The sequence below is a fragment of the Rhinopithecus roxellana genome, chromosome 9 (genome assembly GCF_007565055.1).
Source record: "Rhinopithecus roxellana isolate Shanxi Qingling chromosome 9, ASM756505v1, whole genome shotgun sequence".
NCBI lineage: Eukaryota > Metazoa > Chordata > Mammalia > Primates > Cercopithecidae > Rhinopithecus > Rhinopithecus roxellana.
Window position 1 is genome coordinate 94,139,019 of NC_044557.1, and position 21,414 is coordinate 94,160,432.

General features: G+C 42.6%; 1 protein-coding gene across 1 annotated transcript in view; it reads left to right on the plus strand.

Annotated features, from left to right (window-relative positions):
- The window catches only part of KCNQ3 (potassium voltage-gated channel subfamily Q member 3), a 356,336-nt gene that overhangs the window by 331,326 nt on the left and 3,596 nt on the right, over positions 1 to 21,414 (plus strand). Inside the window, exons 10-13 of the mRNA XM_030937798.1 lie at positions 12,408 to 12,610; positions 13,582 to 13,684; positions 15,778 to 15,909; positions 19,199 to 19,297. Of these exons, the coding sequence (XP_030793658.1) occupies positions 12,408 to 12,610; positions 13,582 to 13,684; positions 15,778 to 15,909; positions 19,199 to 19,297 (537 nt within the window). The remainder of the gene's footprint in view (positions 1 to 12,407; positions 12,611 to 13,581; positions 13,685 to 15,777; positions 15,910 to 19,198; positions 19,298 to 21,414) is intronic.

The window sequence follows — 21,414 nt, forward strand, 5'->3', positions numbered from 1 at the left end:
ATTATCTGCCTCTGGATCCCTCAGATCCAGTTTTCTTTCCTAGGGCTTTGACCCAAAGCTTGGAATTGAGTTTGGAACAAAAATGTGTCTTGGGGGGACTGTGTGGACTCCTTATCTTAAGCTGAATACTAAAGTGAAGCTGTGGAATTAAGTCCTTCTCTAACAAGAGAGAGAAAAGGATGTCTTATGACACACCCTGGGAGAGAAAAGGATATCTTTGGATGCATGGTGCTTGGCTTTGATTATCTCTCTTGGTCTTACTTTCCCAAAAAGGAAACCTCTGGGTGAGGGGCACTCTATTTATTCCCATCGTCTGGCAGGATTTGCAAGATAATGGCTCAGAACTAGAATATTGATCCAGATTTTTACATTACCCATCCCTCTTGTTTCTTCTGAGCTGCACCCAGAGATTTCTGGTTAGTTCACAGGAACAATCAGGGTTAGTCTAAAATGTAGGCAAAAACTTAAAAAACAATGAATGAGTTTAGAATTTAATGACAAACTTAACGTAATTCCTCTCTCTCCAATACTCATTTTTGTTACAAAAAAAAAAAATCATGATAGGATGGAGTTGTTTGCAAAATAGATTTTAGTCTTATACTTGGCCAGATTATTTGCATAAAGTGCAGCAAGAATAATTATCTCTACATAGCCCTTTTAGATTGGCTTTGATGGAACTCTGTCCCACAAGGAATCTCAGATAAGACCTTTTAAAGCAGAGCCCAGTCATGGGTTTGTATCCTCAAATACCTGTGAGTTGGGTGATCCTCTCCTCTTAAGGTCCCAAGATAAACTTGGAGATCCTGGGCCTGTTAGAAAGTGACATTTTTTTACTGACCACAGGTCAGGAACCCTGTACAGGGACTGTGTAGACAAGGGTATAAGGCCAGTTTTTTCCAGGGGGTTTTTATTGGCTCTGCAAGTCAAGCTTGACTCCTTAAAAGGAAGAATGCTCTTCCAGTCAAAGCCTTGGTAAAACAACCAGTTTCTACAATTGTGTCCCGTTGCAAAAGAAAATGGATTCTTATTGCACTGATGCAAACAACTGTATTGCCATGAGTAAAGAATAGTCACAACTAGTTTCCAAATTCTAGGACAAGCAGGCAGAGAGAAAGAAACATGCTCCAAATTTTGTTCACAGAGTATACCTTACTCAGTAGGTAAAGGCTATAAATAGTTCAAAATAAGTTTCCTTGACTCTGAAAAAGAAAACAAGAACCAGCAATAGTCCAAACAAAAGTAAAATAGATTGCTTTGGTTTTCTGTGAGTTCATTCAGTTAGCTCTTGTTTTGCTTGATATTCGTGAACATGTTTAGCTCTTCGTGAGTCCTGTACATTTTTTCTTTATTCCAATGGCACAGTCTCCAAAGTTATCAGAAACCTGTATTTGAGAGCAACTGTCAAAGTTCTGTAGCTTATGATAAACCATCTTTTGAAAGAGGTTAAAACAAGGCAACAATTGTCAAAATATCCAGGGTAGTTAGAGTTAGAAACACAATTGACAAAGAAGTTTGGTTATCTCATGGTATCCAGTAACTTATCATAATCTTAATTATGATAGCATGTACTTAGACATTAAGATTTTAGAAATCCCATGCAATTTTAGAATATATATTGGTATTATTCACCAAAATATAGCCTAAAGAAGATTGAATACCATTGTAGCAATCCCATGTACATAAACATGTCAAATAATCCTGTTTACTTCTCTTTTCTGGATACTCCAGAGGCCCTCTGAAGCATCCGAAAATCCAGATATCAGGAAACACAGTTTTGAAACTGAAGTTTGATTTGGGCAAGCCCATTAAATATGTTAGAGGCTTAAAACAGTTTACATTATGAATTAGAATTACATACTACCATAAATTATTTATTTTGCCAAAACGGTGACTCAGAAATTTTTAAAAAGCCAAAACCTTTTATAACCCTTTACAAATTTTGCTAAAGAGAAGATTAGTGCCTTAAGAATACCTCATTGTGCTTTTATTTTAATGCTCAATTTACAGAAAAACCATATAATACCCTTTTGTATTTAATCAATATATTCACACACGGAATTTTTGCAAGATTAATTTTTACAGTCCCTCCACCACGTGTTTAAACTTTTAGCTTTGTCATATCTAATTTAAAACAATTCTTTAACCTTCGGTGAGAATTTATATTTTTATACCTTTTTATAACCTTTTATTAAAAACACATTTTACTGTTCTTACACACTTTGCACATAAATCTATTTCCAGTAGTCTCAATTACATGTCATAATGGTAACTTTTAGCAATATTTAATGTTAAACCTAGTAAGTTGTTTTGATTATGTGCTAGGTGCAGCCAAGGTTTGATGCCTTCCAGCATAATTAAGGGTGTGGTTAGTTCCATATGTCCCCAGGCCTTACCAGTTGTGAAGCCAGCAAATTAAAAAATTCTCAAATGCCAAAAATGCAGCCAATAACCTTAAAACATTTAGCCAACCTAGTATCTGCCCTGGATAATTTAGTCCACCTATTTATATTTTGATGACATCTATCTACTTTTTACCAATAATTAGTAGGGCTGTTTTTATTTTTCAAAGATTAAAGTCACGCGAAATGAAAGGTACCACAGTTTTTATCTTCCCTTTAAAAAATATTTGATCCAAGCACTTATCTTCCTTTAGGCCAATTAATTAAAGCTCTTTTTATAGACATCTCACACACACAACACATATATAACTACACAGACAGGCAGAAGAAAACCCAGTCCCCATAAGATCTTTTGTTTGCCAATCTCTTATTTGGATTATTGGCCTCCAGGTACTTTTAATTACTGGGGTTCTATGAGGAAAAGAGAGGTCTCTCCCCTCTCATGTGTACATTAAAAGTGGCAAGGCAAAATGGAGAAAAATATTTTAGTCAACAGAAAAAAATCCTTTTTGCAGCAAAACAAGGTCCAAGAAAAGGAAAACAAAGTCCTTGTAAATGTAACTATAACTTGGATAATCCACTTTTAATTAAGGTGAGCACTCCTTAAGAAAATCCTTTTAACTCCCTTATTAGCCAACTTTAGCCATGCCAAACAGCCAATATTTCTGACTTTCAAACTTTACTAAAGGCTCAGAGAAAGGAAAATCCAAGGTGGGTTCATGGAGGGCAAGGGAATCAATGAACAGCAAAAGTTTACATATCAAACCAGAAAGGACTCATTCCCTAGGCCAGGATTGAATCCAGGCCGCCCAAAGGCTGAACAAAGCCCTGCCACAAGGTTACAGGCTACGCCCTTAAGGATGTAAATCAAGATGGAGGCCTGCAGCAAAGTTTGCTACCAGCCATACAGAAAGACTTGCAAAGCATACCAGATTGGCTGTAGCTTAAGACTAACCTCACACATCCTTTCTCACAATTAAAACTCTACCAAAAATACAGTGATCCCAATCATTTCCAGCCCAACATAATGTCTTCCAAAAGGAAAAAAAACCAAAAAACAAAAAACAAACCCTTGTTTTAAAGTCATCTGCTGACAGGGTAGAGAAAAGGAGGTTAAATACAGGGCTGTGTTAACTGCTGATAGGGTGGAGAAGAGAAAAGGATGACTGGGGGAAGAACCTCTTATTCTTGTGGCAAATGGTTTCTCCATCAGGGAGACAAGCTTAACTATTGTGGGAGAGAGTTGTAGTCTCTGGCTGGGGTAGGTGGGGACTCTGTGGACACGTGGTGGGGAATGCCAGCCAGTTGCTTGGGGCCTAGGCAGCAGCTATGGCTCATCCTAACCCTGCATGGTCATTGGACACTGCACACACATGAGGCACACACCACAGCCATGCACTCCGGCCGGTAGGGAAGTGGGGGTGGGCAGCTGCCTGGTCCAACTGTCCTGTGCGCATGTGTCTGTGGCCCTTGGGGTAGGTGTGGACCACCTCCAGTATTGTATTGTAAAAGAAAAGATAGGTGTCATTACTGTCCCGAAACAAAGAAGATGAAAGCCATAGGACCAAAAGGCTCAGAAGCAAAAGTTAAAGGCTTTGGGTCCCCATTTCACCCTCCCTTCCTCAGATTCCATGTTCTGGGTACCAAAAAAATGTTGTAGGAAGAAACCAGGTTCTTGTCACATGACCAGGAAAGATTAGGCATGCAGACACTTTGAAGGGTGAGGGGTTACGGAACTTATTGGGCAAAAGGAAAAAGGAAAAACCACACAGCAAAGTGAGAAGGGTTCCTGTTAACAGGCCCCCATCTCACAGATAGAATCCCAAGTCACCACTAAAGAACAGGAGAGGTCAAGCTCCTCCCCACTGCAAGAGGCAGGAACTTCTTGCGGCCCCACCCCGTCCTCCCAGTGCACAGGCCAGTTGGAGATTCCCTGGGACCTTCCTCCTTATCTGCCTCCTGCATCTATCAATTCTATATGAGAAATCTTTAGAAGTGTCAATTGATTAGATCAACTAAGAAGCACACCCGTGTCCCAAGAAAAATGCACAGAAAACCTAAATGAACAGCGAATCTTTATTTCTAGCCACAAAATAATAAATTCCTCTGTAGAGAAATAAAGTGTATGGTCAGAATTCTCCAGTAAACAGAACCAATGGAATATATCGAGGTGTATAACAGAAGATTTATTATAGGAATTGGCTCACATAGTTATAGAGGCTGAGAAATTTCACAATCTGCTGTCCGCAAGCTGGAGAACCAGGAAAACCAGCAGTGTAATTCAGTCCAAGACCAAAGGTCTGAGAACCATGAGCTCCAATGGTATAAGTCCTGGAGTTCAAAGACCTGAGAACCAGGAGCTCCAATCTCCAAGGGCAAGAGAATATGAATGTCCCAGCTCAAACAAAGAGAGTGAATTCACTCTTTTCCCTCCTTTTGATCTATTTGGGCCCTCAAAGGATTTGATGATGTCCATCCACATTGGTGAAGGCTGATCTTTTCTCAGTCTACTGATTCAACTGCTAATCTCTTCCACCCTCACAGACACATACAGAAATAATGTTCTATCAGCTCTCTGAGGATCCCTTGGCTCAGTGAAGTTGACACATAAAATTAACCACTCACACAAAGGATAGGAGTTATTTGGTTCTCCCAGCTCTACCATGAACAGTGTGAAAGCTGTAAAGAAATTGCCAGCCTTGGCAACACGGTGAAACCCCGTCTGTACTAAAATACAAAAAAGTAGCCGGGGATAGTGGTGTGTGCCTGTAATCCCAGCTACTCGCGAGGCTGAGGCAGTAGAATCGCTTGAACCTGGGAGGCAGAGGTTGCAGTGAGCCAAGATTGTGCCACTGCACTCCAGCCTGGGTGACAGAGCAAGACTCTGTTGAAAGAGAGAAAGAAAGAGAGAAAGAGAGAGAGAGAGAGAGGGAGGGAGGGAGGGAGGGAGGGAGGAAGGAAGCAAGGAAGGAAGGAAGGAAGGAAGGAAGGAAGGAAGGAAGGAAGGAAGGAAGGAAGGAAGGAAGGAAGGAGAGAGAGAGGGAGGAGGGAAGGAAGGAAGGAAGAGGGAAGGAAAGGCAAGGGAGGGGAAGGGAAGGGAGAGGAGGGAGGGGAGGAGAGGATAGGGGAGGAGAGGAGAGGGGAGGGGAGGGGAGGGAAGGGAAGGGAAGGGAAGGGAGAAAGAAGAAAGAAAGAAAGAGAGAAAGGGAAATTACCATCATCTTCAATGTTTATGCCATTTAAGGAAGGTCTGTCAAGTCCCAGGCCCCTTTTGGCCACTTCATGTTCATTATCATCTCATCTCCAATTAGAATTTCCCATTTTATTCTAAAGAACAAAATATCTTAAGAAATAAGTACAGACAGAAACTTTCAGTTATAATCTTTTCTTGGAGAGAAAAATAGGACACCAAAGCCTCAAAAGTTTGGCATGTGGTAGGTGACAGGTGTTTATTACCTGTCTGCTTTCTCTGTCTCTCTCAGGGTACACCATGGTGCTAGGAAGCATTCTAAAAGTACTCTTAAAGGGGACTGCAGTTCTTTTGTTAGTCCTCATCCTTTCCACATGAAAAGATGAGAGGATGAAAGAATGAAGGAGAGAAGGCCTTGACTCCTATAAGTGGGATTGGCTGTTCTGTGCTGCGCACTCAGTCTGCACCATTGTACTGAGCACTCATATTAAAATGGCACAAGACAGATTAACCTTTTCTTCAAAATACTCTCTTTTTGGCTCTAGTGACACTGCTTCCATTCATCCATCATCCATATATCCATCATCCATCCATCTATCATCCATGTACCCATCTTCATCCATCCATTCATCTCTCTATCATCCATTCATTTATCCATTCATCCACTATTCAATGAATATTTATTAAGACACTCCTGTGTACCAGAAACCATTATAGAGTCTGGGAATATAGCAATGAATAAGAAAGACACAGTCCCCAACTTCTTACTTGACATGATGCCTCTTTCAGTCTTCCTAAAAGTAACATGTCCCAAACTCCACTTTTGATTTTTTCTCCACACTTGCTTGTTCCAAGTCTTGCCCAAATCAAAAAAAAAAAAAAAATAGCTTATAGTGATGGTTATAATAAGGGTACCTATGTGATTGCACAACTTACCTGTGCAACGAGAAACCAGGGATGGTTCTTTATCAGTCTTTTTCCTCACAGTCAATCTAGAACCCATCAGGGAATGAATATTGGTGTACTAGTCGAAAATCTGGTCTTCTCATTCTACCCACTGCAATCACACTACTCCACAGCAGTAGCATCTTTTGCCTGGGTTTCTTCAGTGGCTTCCTTTTCAGTTTCTGTTTTTTTGCTTCCCATGGATCCATTCTCCACCAAAAAGCCCATTGTGTTCTTTTTAAAAATTTTTAAAATTGTAGTGAGATGCACATAACATAAAATGTTGCTATCTTAACCATTTTTAAGAGTGCAGGTCTCAGCCAGGTGCAGCAGCTCACACCTCTAATCCCAGCACTTTGGGAGGCTGAGGCGGGCGTATCACCTGAGCTCAAGAGTTCAAGACTAATCTGGCCAACATGACAAAACCCTGTTTCTACTAAAAATACAAAAATTAGCCGGGCATGGTGGCGGGCACCTGTAATCCCAACAACTCAGGAGGCTGAGTGAGGCAGGAGAATCGCTTGAACCCGGGAGGCACAGGTTGTAGTCAGCAAGATGGCGCCACTGCATTACAGTCTGGATGACAGAGTGAGACCCTGTTTAAAAAAAAAAAAAAAAAGTACAGGTCTATAGTATTTGGTATATTCACATTGTTATGAAACCAATCTCCAGAACATTTTACTTTGCAGAACTAAAACGTCATTCCTATTAAACGATGCTCCCCTGTTCCATGCCCCCAGGCCCTGGAAACCACCATTCTACTTTCTGTCTGTATGAGCTTGACCACACTTGATATCCCATATAAGTGGAATCACATAGTATTTGTCTTTTCATGAAGGGTTTATTTCACTTAGCATAATGTCCTCAAGGTTTATTCATGTTGCAACATGTGTCAGGATTTCTTTCCATTTTGATACCAAATGGTATCCTGTTGTATGTCCATTAATTTTTTGTATCTACTTATCCACTGATGGACAACATTTGGGTTGCTTCCACCTTTTGACTGTTGTGAATAATGCTGCAATGAACAGGTATGTTTTTTAAAATGCAAACTTCGTATACTTTATCCTCAAACATCTTTGTGGGCCCCAGGTACATTTAGAACACAAAGGAAACTCCTATTTTCTATTTCTGTTTAAATTTTATTTCGTTTCTTAAGTCTCTGACTTATCTGAACTGTGATCTCACCTGGTGCCACTGTGCCTCTCACTTAGAATATTTTGGCCACATGCCCTCCCTTTGGTGCCACAGTCCAGTCCTCATGCCCCTTGCACCCACATGCAGTTCTTCTGCCTAGAGAGCTCTTGCCTCCTTTCTTTGAAATCCAGCTTCTGACCCTTCAGATCTCAGCTTCTGTGTCTGGACCACCATCATCTTAATCCTTGATTAATAATCCTGAAATTGGTTTCCTAATTCATCTTCCCATCCACTCAAGATGCCTTCCCGAGCCACCCTACCTGTCAACCTCCCGTTGTTCTTCATTACTGCATTCTCTTGGTCTCCTTGTCAGATTTCTAGTAATGAATGTGTCTGTTTACTTATTATATGACTTCTTGACTTTATCATAAGCTCACTAGAGACTGAAAACCACATTGGTTTTAATCACCAATGTATGTTCAACAAGTTACCTTGAGCCTGGGATTTACAAAGTGTGGAACACATTTTTGTTGAATAAATAAATATTAGCTTCGTTTTATAGATGAAATTGTATCTGAGTTAATGACTTTCCTAAGTGAAATACAAACCAGAAGCAGAGATTTGAACTCAGTTCTCTTACTCTAAAGTTCACTCTCTTTCCACTATACAGCAGTCCCTCTCTCAGCTGAAGTTAGATGCATTTTGTTAATCAGAAGATTGAATGTTTTATTACTTCCTTCATTCATTCAACATTGTAATAATACTTTTCGTGCTTGCAACATGCCAGACACTGTGCTAGATCCTGTATATACAAGTTGAACGTGGTAGTTTCTGGCCCAAAAGCTTACCTTTCAGTTTTTCAACCTCAGCACCATTGATATTTGCTACAGATAATTCTTTTTTGGGAATTTCCTGTGCATTGCAGGATGTTTAACAGCATCTCTGGCTTCTCACCACTAGATGGCAATAGTACTTCTCATTATTATATCACCAAGTATCTCCAAGCATGGCCAAATGTCCCCTGGCAGGGGGATCGAAATCACCTCCAGTTAAGAAGCACTGATTACTTATTAGGGAGTCCCTATTAAGTCAAATATTTCCCTGCAGTGGCCGAGTGCCATGGATGAGAAAAGCCTGAAGTGGACTAGGGGCACAGGGAATGGATGTCTAATGGATCCCAGTGGCCACTACATTGAAAGTCCAGATGTGGGGCTGAGGCTTGGACCATGTTTTAGATAAAAATAAGAGTCATTTAGATGAAAAAAGGGGATGAAGGTTTTCCCAGGTCAAGTTCACAGCACATGCAAAACACAGAGTGTGAAAAAACTACATGGAGTTGAACATGGCTGAAGTTCCCTGTGCTGATACCTGAAGGAGGAGCCCAGGACAAGAGCCGCATTGTCCAGGGTAGAACAACCTTGATTTTACTTTGCCATGACCAGTCCATCTATTTGCAGTTTGTACAATTTGTATTTGGAAGTTGTTTGCCTGCACTTAACATGTCAAGAGCCCTAGCTTTTGAAGAAAATCTGATGTCAGCTCTGGGGAAGGCTTTTCTTGCAAGATCTTCAGTGCCCTCCGAGAACAACACCTTAATTATGCACTGGAAATCCATACAATGTAGAGCAGAGATGGGTTTTGAGTTTCAGCAGTGAACTTTGCCTTGCATTTGATTATCCTTTGGGGTCTTGGATTTCAGGCAACACAATTAAGAAGTAAGCTGATCATCCACTTTGCTGGAGGAAGAATTCCATAAGCCTCTTAGGTGCAATGGCTGTGAGTGATTCTGAGCCAAGACTTCTGACTTTGTTCCATGCATGTGGATTCCTAACACCGTCTGAACTGTCATCTGTGACCAATGGGGTTTTAAGTGAACATGGCCAGAGCAATCCAGACTGTTTGAGGCTGCAGTAAAGCATTTAAGTGCCTAACAAGCAAATCCTAAATCCCAGCACAGATAGAACCAAGAAAGTCCTCTGATTATCTTCCTTATAGTCAACAATTATACTGAAACTTCAATTCAGGAAAAAGTGGCTGCTATTAATTTTGTCTTGCCTAGTTTATCTGGAATTAAGCTCCCCATATACTTGTCTCCTACGGAAGTAGAGTGCAATGACAATGTTGAACTTTTTAGTCTAGCATTAAGAAGTACTGTAAAATAATATATAAATCTGTCAAACCCATCTCAGTTCATTTAAACAACAGCAACAACAACAACAAAAACTTTATTTATGGCCCAGGGAATTGTATCCATCCTTTTCACACACATCGTCAGCCTTCTACTGCTTCTGTGGGAAAAGGATTACTTACCGAGTTAATAATGACGGCTAGCATCTATTGAGCACTTCCTGAATCTCAGTTGGCTGAGCACTCGACATGCATTACCTCATTTAACCCTTAAACATCTATGAAAAGCATGGGCTTATGGTCATCATTTTGCCCATGAGGAAGTTGGAGACCAGAAGGCATAAGTGATGTGTCCCTAGGTCACACGGTTTGTCAGGATGCTTCCACCAGGCTGGTTTTGCCCATGATCTTAGTTGCTGTACTGAATATTCGGATGTTCTGAGCAGGGAAATGTGCCGTGTTCAAAGATAGCCAGGCAGAGTCTTTGCCTTGCTAGCACTACATAGTTCAGTGGAGCAGGCAGGCATGGAAATGTACTGCCTCCATACAGTGCAGTGCCAGAAAGACTTCAATGTGTGTTCAGCTCAGTTCCTGCTTCATTCACTATTTTTAGCCCACGAGTTCTGATATATTCTCTGTCCTATTAGTCATTTATCTAGTAGCAGCCAGGAAAGCAATTCCAAAAAATGTTGACTTCAGTTCAAGGAAGATGGAGCTGGCTGAGCATTGGCGTTTTTCTAAATTTATCCTGGGCTGGTTATTAATGGAGTTCCTCAATCAAACTTCTGGAACAGTGCTGGGTGAGAGAGAACAGATCCAGAGGAAGTCAGGGATAACAGCTGCTCACTGCTCATTCATATACTCATTCGTTCATTCACTGGTTTGTTTTTTCAAAGATTTCTTAATGCCTTCTGTATGCCGGACTGTAGGCAAGAAATGTTACATAAATTATCACATGTAATACTCCCTAACCCTCTATGAAGCAGCTGTTGTTAGGCCTCCATGACAGACAAGGACCTGGTGTTCAGAAAGCACAGGGTGACTGTGTGGCAGGAGGAGTGTTCACTCCTCTTCCAGCAGCCACAACACCATGACCTCCACACTGCACCCAGCTTCAAAGGTAGCAGCAGCTTCTGGCAGGGGCACATGACTGTCCTAACCAGACATGCTCTTTAGAAAACACAAAATTATCACAAACCCATGCAGAACTGATTGGATCACCCATATTCATTCACTCTCTCATTTATTTCACGAGTACATGAGTGAGTGCCTCCTGTGTGCCAAGCTCTGTGTGGGGTAAGGGAGCATAAGCTGCTGCATTGAGTATACCACTGGGTGAAAACACGCAATGTGGCGCTCTCTGGAAAGTACCACAAAAAAGGCTTTATCCTTTGTGCTCACTAGGGTAAGGGGGCAAAAGCCGAGAAGTGGAAGAAATTAACATGTATAGAGCACCTGCTGTGTGTCACACTCTATGCCAAATCCTGGACAAACATCATCTCATAGCAACCAGATAAAAAAGAGAATGCTTATCCCTACTTTACAGATGAGGTAACTGAGGCTCTAAAAGGTCATAGATCTGCCCAAGGTCAGCCCGATGGGAAGGGTGGACTTGGGCTTAAGTCAAGGTGCAGCTGGCTTGTTGCACCAGGGCTATTTTATATTGGCATTATTAACCATTTTCTTTGTACCAGGAACTCTTCTAGCAGTATCGTGAAGGCCATGGACCCCTTCTCAGAATAATTTTGAATCTATAAACAAAATACAATATACAGTTACAAAAGAAGCTGATTATATGGATACAGCATTATCAAAATCTTTAAAATTTTGAGATGTAGTCATATATGTGCATTTTTGTGATGAACCTGGTGGCAGATTGAATACCACCATAATCTTGAAGCCATCATGAGCATAAACAATACCTTGAAATAACAGGATATAAAATTATCTGTGATTTTTGTTGTGGACAGTCACAGGCATTTAGGATATTACTGGAGTTTGTTGCCTACATTCATAATGGAAAGAGATGCTAAATTTTAGTTAGAAGTTATAAATTAAAAATGTATTTTTCCCCATCCAAACTCATGGACTGCTAAATTCTATCCATAAGAGTCTGTTTGTGGACACCACATTAAGAGCGCTGCTTTATGTCGTTTCTGTTGTCAGGTTCTTTTCAAGGAGGAACCCTTTGATAAGGATTTGTCTGTGTAAATCACTATCCGGGCACCATGGGATGATACACAGGAGAGGCAGGAAGTTATTGATGCAGGAAATGGGCATGGGGAAAGACAAATCTCTGTAGCATACTAGGATGAGCTAGGCAATTTATAGCCTGCATCTCATGTAAGCGGCATTTAAGCGTATGAGAAAATTGACATTCAGAGAAGTTAAAACAAAACTTGCCCAGGGCGTAAGAGCTAGCAAGCTGTGGAGCTAGGATCTGAACCACGCCCTGTCCGATTCCAAGCTGCTGAGTCAGATTCAGCACTGTGAAATGCACGGTCCCCATTCCTCCTTGGAGGAGCATGTGTGAGTCTTTATGGAGGGATGGGAAATTGTAAGAGCCTGCACTGAAGGAGGAAAATTGTTCACTTTTGCTTATTTTGTAGCCAAAAGCTGGGTCTCTTGGATCGGGTTCGCCTTTCTAATCCTCGTGGTAGCAATACTAAAGGAAAGCTATTTACCCCTCTGAATGTAGATGCCATAGAAGAAAGTCCTTCTAAAGAACCAAAGCCTGTTGGCTTAAACAATAAAGAGCGTTTCCGCACGGCCTTCCGCATGAAAGCCTACGCTTTCTGGCAGAGTTCTGAAGGTAATGCCTTTTTATGTCCCTCCCTGTCTCCTCCACTTCTCCCTCCCCCAAGCCCACTTCCTTCCTCACCTCTCCCTCTCCCCACTGAAGAACCTTCGAGTCCACAAGGTAACTCTCTCCCTTCCCTCGCCAAGCCATCTTCTTGCTTCCCTTACTCCTCCTGTCCCTTGGGCGGAGGCATTATGATGTATTCCCAGGAGTCTAGGGCTGGAGGCTCCCAAGTTAGGAGCCTGGAAACCTGTCGCCTTGGTTTCTAAGGGTGTCCCCCACCCACCCCGCCCCATGATTGAATTGTTATGGAGGTCAACTTGAAGGATGGGGTGGTGCCATGTGCCAAGCGATCTAGAGACCAGGGCATGGGAAGAGGTGGCAGAAAAGCGCCCTCTGGAGGCTGTAGGAGCCATGGCCTCATGTGCCTCTTTTACTTATGCAAAGGGAGGACAAGCAAAAAAGCCTGTGTCCTCAGTGTCTGAGCCCACCCAGGCCCTCAGTCCTCATTGCATCATTCATTTCTCTCCAAGACCTCTGAGGTGTGTGTGGCTCAGAAAGTGACCTCCCCAAGGTCACCAGGATAGAGACTGACAGAGCAAAAGTCCCAGCTGAGGCCTGTCTGGCTCCAAGGCCTGCACAGTGTGTGTCCTTTGCTGGCTTCTGTGTCCTTTGCTGGCTTCTGGCTCTGGGGGCCACTCTGGCACTGCAGAGCTCACTTCTCCTCCCTGCTAGCCTTGTCCTCCACCACCAGTCATGAGCTGCACACACTTTTGACTTGGACTTCCGGCTAATAGAATGAGGGTGCCAAGAAAGGCTGAGCAGCATCACAGCTTGAGAGTACTGTGGGGTCTCACAACGTGGAAACAAAGACTCTGGGGATCGACACCTCCAGAGGCGTGGAAGCCTTTGACCAAACGATGGGGTCCCCAAGCCTTTTCCAGGTCTGTGGCCTGCCGTTGATATGCGTGTCTTCCTCCCAGATGCCGGGACAGGCGACCCCACAGCAGAAGACAGGGGCTATGGGAATGACTTCCCCATTGAAGACATGATCCCTACCCTGAAGGCCGCCATCCGAGCCGTCAGGTAATGCCCCCTCGGCCCCACCGGTGCCTGTGTGCCTCCCCAGCTCCAGCTCAACTCCTACAGGATGGGGCTTATAAAATTCTCTTGCACTTTGGGAAGGGGGAAAAGGAGCCCCTCCACTAACCCTGAGTCAGGTCCCAGAAGTAAGTAAATACTGTATGCTGCCCCAGGAAAAATGGTCCAGACATTAGCAAGTCATGCTGGGTGAGTCTTGGGTGCCTGCTTTGTTATAAACACGCCCCACAGCCCTCCCGACAGTATTTCCACCTCCTCTGTTCTGCTCTGGCTGTAACCACCATGTATTTTAAAGGGCGTCAGGGTGGAGGGTTTTCTTCCTGTAGAGGCTTCTTGCTCAAAATGTTTTTTCTTCTGCCTAACTTCATCCATATAGTTCTTTTTAATTAGTTCGCATTTTTAACAAGATAATAAATGATAGTTTTTTTGTCTGTATCAGCAGAGACCATGATCCATTCTAGCTATTTCTGTTTTGCTTTAAAATTCTGCAAGAAAATGAAAAAAGCATGCTACTACTTAAACTTTATCAGCATGTAAGCAACTCATAAAGGTAGCAGTGAATTCTAGAAACTAAGGTGAATTCTCCAACTCATCATGGTCTTTTCAGCAAGATTCTCATTCCAATAGCTAGGGAAGCACAGTAGTGTCACAATGTGTAGACCTCAGCAAAGCCTTGGACGTGGATTTTCCTGACACCTTTATGTAGGATATGACAGAAATGTGGTTGTATGAAAACACAGCTATCTGGATTCCTCACTGGCTGAAAGCCTTTATTCAGAGAAAGCCAGTTAATGAACCTGTGTTGACCTGGAGGGCAATCTCTGCTGGGACACTACATAGTCTGGTCTGTGCCCTCTTCTTCTCTTCTTTTAGCATTTTCACTGATGTCTTGATTCAGAGGTCATCAAACTTTTCTGGAAAGGGTCGGATAGTAAATGTTTTAGGCTTCGTGGTCCATAGGTCTCTGCTGCAAGTGTTCAGCTCTGTCGTTGTAGCACAAAAGCAGCCATAGACAGTGCATAAAGGAGTGGGTGTGGCTGAGTTCCAGTCAAACCTTACTATCAAAATCAGGCAGTGAGCCAGAGTTGACCTGTGAGTCTTAGTTTATAGATTCTCACCTGTATGGAACTATGTAAAGAGAAGGCTTATAAAATGGAACAAAGATGGGAAGGATGGCAAGCAAATTAGGTAGTACCATAATCAATATACCAAAAATAATGTTTAGAAGCTAAAGCCATGTGCTATGGCAAACAAAATGAACTTTGAATGTACCGTTAAAATGACTTGCGCAAGCACCAGATAGTAGGGCCTGGGAAGGGCTGTGACCTCCTGACACTGACCTGTGATTAGGGGTTTGAATAAACTCTGTGCTCAGCAGGAGTTAACTTCACGATGTGGCTCCCAAGGAACACTACCCATCAGGGGTGACTTGATTGCTTTCCAGGGAGGAACCAATAAAGGATGGAAGTGAGGCTTTGATTTCATCTACCAGTTCTGGGTGCCCCACTTTATAAGGAACCTGAGAAAACTCAGGGAACAGAAACCAGCTTTTCTTTTCTAGGAGCTCCCAAGCAAAATAATTCAAGAGGCTCTTGAGGATGAGATACATCAGCTGTGCTCAAATAGAAAGCAGTGTGACAGTGATTAAGAGCACCAGCCTTGTCAGCACCCCATCTAGGTTTGAGGACCAGCTCAGCCCTTATCAGCTGTATGGCCCTGGGATAAGGCTGAAGCTCTGAATCACAATCACATCTCTTATAAATGGATCTGTTATCAGGATTGTTCATAAAGCATTAAGCTCATGGTCTGGCATACAATGAATGCTCAATAAATGTTAGCTCTTATTAATACCATGATTTGCTTATTATTCAAATGATTGAAGGGAATAATCCTGATGGAGATGTACTAACTCTGTGTGTTCCAAGGGGTAGAATCAGAACCAAACATTGGAAGTTCTTCCAGCAAGCTGTTTTCTCTTTGGTTCTTTTCTCCCCCTGCCTTGGATTGTGCTAGCCTTGTGTTATAGCTCCCTGCACTCTCCACCCGTGATGCACAAATGCCTCTACTTTGCCTTGCAGAATTCTACAATTCCGTCTCTATAAAAAAAAATTCAAGGAGACTTTGAGGCCTTACGACGTGAAGGATGTGATTGAGCAGTATTCTGCCGGGCATCTCGACATGCTTTCCAGGATAAAATACCTTCAGACGAGGTGAGACAGTCACATCTGGAGGGACTGCGCTCCCCTCAAAGCCATGTGAACCTTAGAGTTTAAGGTGAGAGGTATTCAGAAATAATTTAAAATGCAGGGAGAGATTTTAAGACGAAAAATATCCATGAAGCCTTGTGGATGTCCAGGCCAACAAAGCACCAGATCGGACAGACTGTGAAAAAGCTGTATGACATTGCCATGGCCAAGGTCAGCACCCTGATCAAGCCTGTCAGAGAGGAGAAGACATACGTTTAAATGGCTTCTGACTGTGATGTTTTCGGTGTTGCCAACAAAACGGGATCAACTAAATGATTTGGCTGCCTAATTCTAAATATAATTCTTTACCATGTTAAAAAAAGTTCATCGGGTATTACTTATAATAGTGAAAACTAGGGAAACAGTGAAAACTAGGGAAACAGCATCAATGCCCAACTAATAATTGCCATCATTTTTATGGAACTCCTAAGTACTCCACATGCATGTTTATACTCCCTTATGAAAACACAAGGCATTGCATTAGAGTGCCATTTTTCCAATGTGGAAACCGAAGCTGAAAGGACAGAGGACCTACCCAGCTAGCAGGGAGCAGAGCTGGGAATCAAACCAGCTCCAACTGATTAGAAAGTCTCTATTCTAACGCACCGTATTTTTCCTTAATTATAAAACAATGGTTAAGGAAAGAATGGTACCTGCTCTCATTAAAATGTTATGCAGCCATTGGTTGGGTGCAGTGGCTCATGCCTATAATCCCGCACTTTGGGAGGCCGAGGCAGGTGAATCCGTTGAAGTCAGGAGTTCCGGACCATTCTGACCAACATGGGGAAACCCCCTCTGTACTAAAAATACAAAAAAAAATCCAGGCATGGTGGAGCATGCCTGTAATCTCAGCTACTTGGGAGACTGAGGCAGAAGAACCACTTGAACCTGGGAGGCGGAGGTTGCAGTGAGCCAAGATTGCGCCACTGCACTCCAGCCTGGGCGACAGAGTGAGACTGCATCTCAAAAAAAAAAAAAAAAAGTTATGCAACCATAAAATAATATTTAGAAAAAGTATATAATGAGATTTTTTAATTATTTGATTTGTGGATATATATGCATGATATAATTACCAGTAATACATGTGGACATGTGTGTACACATACATATGCATATGTATATATTTATAGCTGCATATGTATGTTTATGTATCATATATAATATGTCACAGAATAAATAGACTCTGCCTAGACCTTATGATGATGTTTACTAATATATAGGTATGATTCTAAACACATGCACACATATGCTTATTCAGAAATACACAGGACATGCACACACTTTCCCATATTGGGGCCTGGAGAAAAGGAGTAGGACTTCCCCTGAGAGATTGCAGTAGCTGTACTGAGATGATGACTCCATATGTGACTTTTTTTCCTACTTTTAAAATGTATCAAATCTTTCATAAGTTGTAAAACTGCACATTTTTTTTAAAAACGGGCAGTTGTGATGTCAAGAGTCATGGAATAACAGTCAGGAAACCAAACTCCTATTGCAGTTCACTCTCTGACTGTGTGGTATTTCCAATGGACACGCATCCTCTCTGGGCCTCAGCTTCGCTGTCCGAGTGATGTTGTCCTACTGGAGTGTCCTGCTAGAGAACAGGAACATCACACTGACTGGGTTGGAAGTTAATGATGCTGTCACGTTGGAGGTGTGCTTCTCCATGGCCTTTTTTTTTTTTTTTTTTTGAGATGGAGTCTCACTCTGTCACCCAGGCTGGAGTGCAGTGGCACGATCTCAGCTCACTCCAACCTTTGTCTCCCAGGTTCAAGAGATTCTCCTGACTCAGCTTCCTGAGTAGCTGGGACTAGAGGCACATGGCACCACACCCCCTGATTTTTTATTTTTAGTAGATAGGGGGTTTCACTGTGCTGGCCAGGCTGGGCTTCCTAGCATAGTGGCAGGCACAGAGTCAGTGCTCACTACCTGCTGAATGAATAGATATGTGAACAAATTCTGAGCCTAACATGCTGTTATTTATGCAACTATGGCTCTCTGAGAGACAAGGATGAAGCATGATGTCTAAGGCATGCCACACTCCAAAACTACCAGTCAATTTAAATAAGCATGGAGTGGACTATGACAGTGTCATCGTTTTTGCTACTTATTAAGCAAATGTGTTTCTAGCGTTTGTGGCTGGAGGGTGAACATCTGGATCTCTGATTGCATATCTCCAGCCGTGCTGACCTTGCAGGGCAAGAGAGAAAGGAAATGCCATCAGTAGAGGAGCAGCTGGGTTTCCAGGGAGGAGACAGAAGGAGCCATGGCTATTTCAGGGTGCATGGTCTTAATGGTCCTGGACCTGTGATAAGCCTTCAAGCCTGCTTTCCCTCCAGCCCTTGTCCCAGCCTACACCATGATAGGCAACATTTCTTTCCTATTGGTCCAGGCATAGAGAAGGAACCGATGACTCTCAGAATACTATGCAGCCATTAAAAAAGAACAAAATCCTATCTTTTGCAGGAACATGGTTGGAGCTGGAGGCTATTATCCTTAGCAAACTAATGCAGGAACAGAAAACCATATACTGCATGTTCTCACTTATAGGTGGTAGCTAAATGATAAGAACTTATGAACACAAAGAAGGAAACAACAGATTCTGGGGTCTTCTTGAGGGGGTAGGGTGGTAGGAGGGAGAGGAGCGGAAAAGACAATCCCCATGACACATGTTTACCCATGTAACAAACCTTTACCTGTACCCCCAAACCTAAAATAGAAGTTTTTTAAAAAGGAGCTGGTGCCTCATGCAGAAATAGAAGCAGGAGTGGAAGCTGGTGTTGGATCTATCTTTCTACTGGCCAGAGATGCCCACAGAGCAGCAGTGATGTGTGTAGCTGAATATGTAGCCTAGGCTTTGTCTGTAAAACTCCCTAACTAGATGTTTTTAGAAGGGATAAAAGAACTGGAAGACAAGACAGGTTTGCAGTCCACCTGTGACATTTCCTATAGAGAAATATATAACAAGATGCAGCCCTCACCTCTCTCAGTGGTTTGTCTGCCTCCCTCTCCCCTGGGATAGAAAGATCCTTCCAGTATCACCAGATCAAAAACAAGAAGAAGAATATACCGAGGTTATAGGTTCTCTCTGACTCTTTCTTTCTCTCTGTGGCTAGTATGCACTCTCTCTTCCTCTCCTCTCCTCTTCTCTATTCTAAACCCATATCTAATTCCAGAGAGAATAGAATGATTTGGTTTACTGTCAAAACAAAGCTCTGTGTAATTTAATCCCCACTCTGTTTGTTTCTTTCAGAATAGATATGATTTTCACTCCTGGACCTCCCTCCACGCCAAAACACAAGAAGTCTCAGAAAGGGTCAGCGTTTACCTTCCCATCCCAGCAGTCTCCCAGGTGGGGCCAGTGGACGTGGACTGATGGGCCAGGGGTGCAAAGTTTGTAGAGCATCCCCACCCCCGAACCTCAGCTGGGGTCCTTTCTGTAGGTGCAGTTGTCACTCTCCTAAGTAAAATGAAGAAAGAGTTTGAGGCTTGTTTCAGTTGGTGGCCATTTGAAAGGTTTCTGTACAAAAATCTTCTCACGCCTCTTCCCAGACCATGTGGGTGATATTTCTTCCTACAACTTTTGAAAATGAAAATAACCCCACCGGTTTCCCTGTGATAAAACAAGAGGAGACTTATGAACTTTATTGAAACAGGAAGAAAACTTCGCATTAGCAGAACCCACAGCATTCTCCATCCTGCATAATTACCTTTGAGTTGATTGATACCCCTCCCAGGACAAAGCCAGAGGAGTCACTCAGATATCAGCCCCCCCGACAACATTGTAACACAGAGAGCTTTGTCCCTTAGCAGAGCAGCTCTCCTTCCAAAGCTTTAAAATTTTGAATAAGATTTTCTTTAGAAAATCCACTGCCTAAATTTATTTCTCTTTATTCCCAAATGTCTTCAAGGCAGGTAACACAATGAGTGAGGGAGTTAGGCTTAAGAAATATTATGAACCTTCCACTTATGAAAGAACCAAGAGGCCGGTTGTGGTGGCTTACGCCTGTAATCCCAGAACTTTGGGAGGCCGAGGCGGGTGAATCTTGAGGCCAGGAGATCGAGACCAGCCTGGCCAACACAGTGAAACCCACCTCTACTAAAACTACAAAAATTAGCTGGGTGTGGTGGCACGTACCTGTAATCTCAGCTACTCAGGAAGCTGAGGCAGGAGAATCGCTTGAACCAGGGAGTCGGAGGTTGCAGTGAGCCGAGATCACACCACTGCACTCCAGGCTGGCGACAGAGTGAGACTCTGTCTCAAAAAAAAAAAAAAAAAAAAAAAAAAAAGAATCAAGAACATCAACATGATGATAGAAAGCGTTTAATATTTAACCTCAGCCCTGGGGATAGAAGAGGGAGTGATGGGACTGTGGGCACCTGGAGGACACATGCCCCATCTAAAGAAGGTAGGAATGAAGGCCTTACATTCTTAACGGAATGAGGGTCCTACCTCCTTTTAGGAATGAGAGCCCTACCTTCTTTTAGGAATGTGGGTCCTCTGTTTCCAGAAAACAGAATATCCAGCTTTTACATGAAATTCTCAATTTTTGAGATGGTTTACGTGTGTGTGTGTGTTTTTTGTTTGTTTGTTTGTTTGTTTGTTTGTTTGTTTTTATGAGACTCTGTTGCCCAGGCTGGAGTGCAATGGCGGGGTCTCTGCTCATTGCAAGCTCCGCCTCCCAGGTTCATGCCATTCTCCTGCCTCAGCCTCCCCAGTAGTTGGGACTACAGGTGCCTGCCACCACACCCGGCTAATTTTTTGTATTTTTTAGTACAGACAGGGTTTCACTGTGTTAACCAGGATGGTCTCGATCTCCTGACCTCCTGATCCGCCCACTTCGGCCTCCCAAAGTGCTGGGATTACAGGCATGAGCCACCGCGCCCAGCCAGCTTACATGTTTTAGAACCCCTTGCAGGCCAAAGAAAACACTAGCCAGCTGGATTTAGCACATGGGCCACCAGTTTTTGACATCTTTTTAAAATTTAAGGCTACTCAGCCAAAGACTACCCTACTAAGCAGGATTTAGTAGCCTATGAGAGAGAGAAATCAACTATTGAGAAAGTGCCTAGCATGAATGGTTTCTAATAAATAGCTAGACTCCCTGAAAGTTCTGATCTGCAAAAAACATAAAAATGTAGAAACTAACCAGAATTTAGTCAGATACTGTGGATAACCAAAAATCAAATTCAGCACACATTTCAATTCCATTCCTCACCAGTGTCATCTTTTGCATCATGTTCAAGGTTTGAGATTTTTCATTCTTATTAAAATTGGCCAGATGAAATATTTATACTCACTGTAAGTAATTTCAGGCATTAGATGACTCCATCTCCACCTGCACACACACACTCAGAGTAAAAGTCTCAGATCTCAAATCTAGGACTGAAAGACTAAGGAATGTAATTTAAAGGAACTAGCTACTTTAGGTATTGTTAGGTGCTCTATAATCTTTAACACAAAGCAAA